This window comes from Frankliniella occidentalis, unplaced genomic scaffold, assembly GCF_000697945.3.
Source record: "Frankliniella occidentalis isolate FOCC.00 unplaced genomic scaffold, Focc_3.1 Scaffold265, whole genome shotgun sequence".
In the NCBI taxonomy this organism is placed as follows: domain Eukaryota; kingdom Metazoa; phylum Arthropoda; class Insecta; order Thysanoptera; family Thripidae; genus Frankliniella; species Frankliniella occidentalis.
The window spans coordinates 173,919-180,601 of NW_026267391.1; the positions used below are offsets into that span (position 1 = coordinate 173,919).

General features: G+C 51.1%; 1 protein-coding gene and 1 long non-coding RNA gene across 2 annotated transcripts in view; one reads left to right on the forward strand and one right to left on the reverse strand.

Moving 5' to 3' along the window:
* Positions 1-6: 6 nt before the first annotated feature.
* On the forward strand, positions 7-2,686 carry LOC113207641 (uncharacterized). Its single transcript, XR_008011854.1, has 2 exons — positions 7-2,438; positions 2,531-2,686. It is a non-coding gene; the product is annotated as an uncharacterized LOC113207641 (long non-coding RNA).
* A 481-nt stretch (positions 2,687-3,167) lies between these two features.
* LOC127750824 (uncharacterized) overlaps positions 3,168-6,683 on the reverse strand; it is a 10,708-nt gene continuing 7,192 nt past the window's right edge. Inside the window, exons 4-6 of the mRNA XM_052273361.1 lie at positions 6,292-6,677; positions 5,079-5,532; positions 3,168-4,182 (exon numbers count right to left, since the gene is read on the reverse strand). Coding sequence (XP_052129321.1) covers positions 4,024-4,182; positions 5,079-5,532; positions 6,292-6,677 — 999 coding nt within the window. The 3' untranslated portion in view covers positions 3,168-4,023. The remainder of the gene's footprint in view (positions 4,183-5,078; positions 5,533-6,291; positions 6,678-6,683) is intronic.

The following is a 6,683-nucleotide window of genomic DNA, read 5'->3' on the forward strand; positions in this document are numbered from 1 at the left end:
GACACACTTCGTCGATTCCCAGCAATGATTTTTTGCAGTATGGCAAATTCTTCTGCCCCATAAGTAAAGACCATCTTCGCCCCCGACATAGCAATTAGGTCAACCATCTGATCCTGGACAATATTCCAAAATTCAAAGCCAAGATTTTTATTGTCTCTTTTGGGGAAAATGTGGAAAACCAATGGATATCGCAACTCCCACGAGCTACACGACATTGCCACTTCTAAGACATTATTTTCGCGTATGTAAAAGGTGATTGCCATCACTTGCGGTGGTGGGTCGTAGAGACTAAGCTTTTGAAAGGCCAGCACTAATTCATCCATTTAAAATGAAACAAACACGTTGCGATACTTGTCAATGTCAATAGAGCTACCCTCCCACAAACAGTAGAAAATAAAGGTGACGGCTGTAGGTAGAGGCGTTGCGAAACTGGGAGAAGGCGCTCAGTGGGTGCTGAGGGCTGGCAGATCGCCGCCGACTGCGACCAGCCGCCGGTTGTGCTGGGGCTGACGACGGTGTAGTGGTGGTGGTGGTAGTCGTGGAGACCACCGGCACGGAGAGTTGGAAGTTCTCAATCTCCTTCTTAATCCCGGCCGATTCAACCAGGATCCCGGTCACCTCGTGTTTGATTTGCTCAGAGGCTGAGGGGACCTGCAGTAGGGCCTTGAGGTTGTTCTCCAGACCGAGAAGGTGGGTGACATACCCATCGACGCGTTTCATCGGCAGCAGCAGCACCCATTCACTGATGGAGAGGAAGAAGTCCCCCTCCTTCACGAAGATGGCGCCGCTGTTCAGCTGGCCCGCTGCCTCGATGGATGCCTTGGTGTACACCTCGTTGTGGCCCATGATATGGGGTGGGCCACGCCTCGCCGCCAGGGCGAGCTGCACCGTACAGCCCAACAGGAGAAGCGCCCAAAACGAAGCCATGTCAGCCTGTGGAAGGAAGACAAATTAGTCCTTCCGATATCGGCGAAAGTACCACCGCACATCATTGGATAGGCTGTCAAAGGACCAATATGTGCGGCAGGAGGGCGTATACCCCGGCAGGGAGAGAGTATAAGTGTCCGTCCGTAAACGTAAAATTAAAGTGTCTGGCGCCCGCGCAGTCCTGCAGATGTGTGATAAGAAACGATGGAGCCGGCGCTCTGCGCGGCGTCCGTTGCGTCCGAGTATCGTTTCTGTCCGTGGCTGCAGGGGAGCCCAAGAGCCCCCGCAGTCCCGAATGTCGAGGGTCAACCATTGCGTCGAGTAATTGTAAGTTATGTGCGGCGTCGAGTCACGATGGCACGCCCATGCGTGCTCAAATACCGCCGCTAGGCCCGGGTGGCAGTATAGGGAGGCCCAAGCAGCAGGAGGGGCATGGGCCTGCACCAACAGGTGACAGACGCGAATCGCCGCTATCTCCTGCAACGGCGGTACCATTCCGACGGGTCCTAGTACAGCCGGAACTTGCGCCAGTCCCGCCGCAGGTGCGAAGTTGCACCGTAGCAGTCCTTCCGAAGGTGTGTAGCGGAGAAGCAGAAGTAACAACGGCGGACCGGATAATTATAGTCCACGCGATGGTCACTGGGGCGGCAGGGCGCCTCCAGCTCCTGACGATCGGCCTCGGCGAGGGAATCGTCGGTGCTATCCGGGTCGGTGCTGTCCCTGCGGGGTGTATCCGGGGTCCACCATGTAATTCATCGCATTTCTAGTTACACCTATTTCACCGCAACAAGTAAGCAACACTTCGACTTTCCCCGCTGTTTTCTCTAGTTGTTTTTCTATGCATAGCCGACCCTCCGTCGGCCCTCCTCCGTGCCCCGTGCCCGGGGTATCCCAACCGCATGGCCAAGGAGTATACTACTGTATGCGGAAAGTGTATCGGCAGAAAGAGACTCAGTCTGCGCGGGGTATTCCCGCCGTGAGCGAGCGCCCACGTGGCCGCACCCCGACCGCGGGGGAATAGTTCCCCCCCCTCCCCCCCACACACGCACACACACTGGTCGGCCCGGCCCACCTTCAAATTTCTAGAGGACCGAACGTGGTTATGTTAATCCGACTGAAAACTATGCAACAATGTAATAAAAAACAAAATTTAACGTCGGCCAAATTTTGTTCCTTATTGCATTGTTGCATTGTTTTTTGAACGACTTGCCCCGAGCTTGTACTCATGCCATCATCGTGTATTAGATGTTTTTTAGCAGATGATACATTATACACAACTGAAATTAATAGTACTTTACTTAACTATGTATCATTGCTTGTTTACTTTGTTATTCTTTTTAGGGGGCCGGGCTGGGCCTTTTTCTGTACGAGTAAAAGATGCGCCAGAAGAATCTGCAACAATCCTGGAAGAACTCCACGAAGCCGAACGAACGTGAACACTTGTGGTGAAGATCTGCTGTGAAGACCTGCGGTCTTGTGGTGTTGATTATCTGCCGTAGCGCGTACGAAAGGTAAAAATGTATTTCAGCTTAGCAGGTCTGTTCAAATATTTTGTTTTAAATTTTTAAACCTCGTATTAATTTTGACTTTCTTTTAATTGCAGATACCCAGGAAGCAGCATTTGGCCCCTCTAGTTGGCATGAAAATCTCTTCTTCTCGTCACTTATTTGCACACAAGGACTTCAAAGAATAAGTCAGTTATATCGGAGACTATGACAAGACAGTAAGTTGATGTCAAATAAAAGTCGTGTGAAAGTAATTTTGTCTTTTTTCCTCGGCACCTTCCTTCACTTGGTTTCCTCCAAAATACCATTAAAATTGTGTAATGCTTTTAATAAATTTTGAAAGGCATCCCAACAGTTTGTCCATTTAATGGTTTTTGTGCAGCGCCTTAAGTCACACCCGTCACCGGGTGTCTGGGAGAATACGCGGCAGCTCGATGGGTTGCCTACGCACTGGCGAGCCGGCGCAAAGGACGAGGGGGGAGTAGGAGACCTGGCGGGAGACGGCCGGTTGCCCGGTTGCCTCTCGCCTAGGCTCCCTACTCTCGCCACCTACTCCTCTCCCCCTCGCCCTACGCGCCTGCACACCAGTGCATAGGCAACCCATCGAGCTGCCGCGTATTCTCCCGGACACACGATATTTTCACCTTTCTTGCTACTTAAAACAGTCAAACACAATGTTTTTTCTTGAAGACTCATCATATTGCTGGGTTTGAGGAGAAAGACTATCAAATAAGATTTCATTTTCAAGCAAATTCTGTACATTTATTATTCTCTTTGGCCTTATAGGAAAAACATAAATACATATTTAAGTTATACGTCAAATTGATCAAAGCAAATTTCTCTATGGTATTAAAAGTTTAACTTAAAAGTTTGTGAGGATTTTACAGAAATTGTGAAGTCAACAGAGGCTGTAATATAAATAATATGACACATGGCATACCAATTATGTGTTGTTAGAGGGTTCCGTATCAAACTACACAGTTCATGACGAAAAAACAATTACAAATAAATAGCTTTTCAGAAATAATCAACAATTATACAGTTGGACAATACAAATTCCATGCAACTCAATTATCTAATATATACAGTTCCATTACAAACAGTATAAAAAAATTAAAAACTAAAGAGGAAAAGTACAAATAAATACTGACTTTTGAAATATTTTAAGAAATTGAATTGACTACTTAAACAAATATGTACAACAATCATCACCCATCCTTTTGACTGACTTTGCTTTTTTTAGAATGTTCGGTTTCAAACACAGTCTTACTCTTTGAGTGCGGGGCACTGCGCCTGCAGTTTTACATGGGAGCGTGACCACATACTGGTCATGCCGCACTCAACGCGATACCTCCCTTAATGCCGCTTGACCATTGGGACAATTTTGAAACTGGAAACAACATCACTTTCGAATGATTTAATATTGAATCACTCAAGTTCTGTCACGGGATGCCATGATGGGTGTCTGCCACCCTTAGTGGTCCAGAAACTCGAAGGACGGGCACTTTCGGACGGCCGAGCGCCGAGGTCCCGACACGGCCCGCCGTAGTGACGTTGCAGAGTGATTGGCGTCACGCTGCAACCCCCCGTGTCAGAGCTCCGTGCGGGTCTCTGACACGCCGCCGCCGTTGAGGAGAGCTCCGCGGGTCGTGGAGGGTCGGTACGAGGGGTCGTTGCCGTTCAGCATGGGGTCACTCGCCTGCATCGAGTAGTAGGCAGCGTTCTGGACTGTCACACCTTGGACGCCCCCCTGCGCCAGACAAACAATCAACCATTACTTCATGTCGAGCCGTCGGACTTACACTGAAAATAAAAGTGTGCAACTGGTGTTGAACTCTCGGGTGCACACTGTTAGGCGTTTGACTTAAAATTTAAATATTTAAAAGACTTCAACAGTAAAATGGTGGGTTTCTTTTGGCATAAAATGTTTAAGCAACCCCCAACCCCCACCCCCTCAAACTCTGTCAATCCAAATGTGTACAATGTACACATTTGGATTGACAGAGAATATTTGGAGTACAAATCGGGAATTATAATAGTGCAAAATGCTTTTTTTTTTTAATTTTGAAATGTACCACGAAATGACGTTGATTAACTTATTAGCATATGTTTATTTTGACGTACAAAATAAGAGCTTAAGATAAAATCAATTCTTCAATGTTATCATTTTTTTTGTAGCTTTACGAAAGCAGCTTCTTGAATTGCATAAAACTTACTAAGACTGCTTTGCTTGCTTCAGTGACATTTATTGTATATCCAAAAATATAATAAAGTGACATTAAAGGAGGTTTTATGCCAATAGAAACGTATTTCCCAGGTGGTCGGTCATCATTTGAGCCGTCTACAGTATGTGCCGGGTGTTTCAGAAAACACCCGTTACGCTGTATTGTGGAAAAAATTACTTTGTAAACTTCTGCGATGTCAGAGTATACACATGCCGGAAGGCTACTGTAGGCAGGAAGCGTGCCGCAAGTAAGTAGGCAATAAGCATGCTGAGCAAAGCGAGGACAGTTCCTTTGCAAAGAAATGGTCCTGTCTCGTAACAGCACCCAATAGATACAGTTCCCCACCGGTCGATCCCAGTAGTATGTCCTTACAGGGAACAAATGATGCGCAGTGGCACCACGTGCCAACACTTTAACTTACGCTCTCATTCTGCACTGATTTCCTAAGCGCTGCTGATTGCAATAGCTGCTGCTGCTGCTGCTGGAAGTACAGCGGCCCTGTCCTACCCCTGCTGGAGCTGGGCTGCCTGCCTGCCGACTGGCTGGCCGACTGGGCTGCCAGCTGGCCGGCGCGGTGCTGGCCAACGACAAAGCCGTTGTTGTTGTTGACGGCCTGCTGGAAGGTGACGCCGTGCGGAGTGACTATGGGCGGCAGGGGCGAGGGCGAGGCGCTGCCCCGCCTGCTGCCGCTGCTGCCGCCGCTGCCGCGGTGCCCGAAGTGGTGCAGCTGGTTGTGGTGCAGGTGGTTGGACGACACGGGGAGGCCGGCGGGGGACGAGGACGCCGACGACCCCCGGCCAGAGGAGCCGCCGCCACTGCCGCCCACCGAAGCGCTCGCGGCCCGCCCACCTGAAGGCTTTACCTCATCCCACAGCCTACAAGAAGGCAAGGCAAACATGTACAGCGAGCTTGAGGAGGGTGGCGGAGGACAGAGGGGCTCAAGAAGAAGGTGCACCAGTTAGGTCCATGTGGGTTGGTTGGGGCTTCGCGTGGCACGAACACAAGGAGGCCGGTCAACTCGCTGACCGACTTGACCCGTCGAGCTAAACTTACGGCCTGACCACGGGTCAGCGAGTAAGCGGTTGTCTACTCGCTCTGGCCGAACGGAATCATCCGAAAAGTACGCTCTCTATTCACCGATACGAAACTGCCAAGTTCAGCGTGTGCAAGCGATCATAGCGCCTGGTGGGTAGGCAACATCTTGCCTGCAGTGCATACGTGTTGTGCGGGGCGGCCTACGCTGAGCCTCGCAGGCGTCAAGCTCCCGTAGTTAGGCGAATGAACCGGCGTACTTTCCGGACGATCTTTAGGGTGCCACGGTGGTCAGTGGCGTTGTGCAAATCAAATCTTGACGGGGCGAACCAGCCACCAGGTGCGGCGAGTGGGATAAAGAGTCATAAGCTTATCGTACACCGAAAAATTTAGGGATTAGAAATAGATAAATTAAGTGATGATTTGGATGTTGATAACTAAGAAGCTAAACTGTTAGTATTTCAATTGAAAAGAACGACTTTGGTGCCGGGGCCAACCAGTGCAGTGCAGTAGCACCCAAGGCGGGATTGGGGGTCGGTGGTAGGAGGGTATGGTTAGTTATGCCGTGTTGGCCCTTTCCACCCTGGTGCGCCATGACGTACCTGCTGCCGTGCGGGCTCCCCGCGCCGCCAGGGGGCAGCTGCAGCCGGCCGTGCGCCCGGTTGAGGTTGCCGCCGTTGGACATGAAGCTGGTCACGCCGTCGGAGCCCCGGTCTGGGCCCCGGTCGGTGCCAGCCTCGAGCCGCTCGCTGCTGGCGTGCGGCGAGGCGAACGTCGAGAAGGGCTCGGGGCGGCCGGCGTTGAGCCTCGGGTGCGAGCTGTTGAGGTTGGCGGCAGAGGCCGACGGCGACCCCCGCCCAGGGCCGTAGGTCTGCTGCTGCTGCTGCTGCCCCTGGCTGCCCGCGACCCCCTGGTAGCTCTTGTGGTACTTTGGTAACTGGTTTTGGTCCTGGGGCTGGAGCGCGCCGTTGACGACACCCCCGTTCAGCTGGGC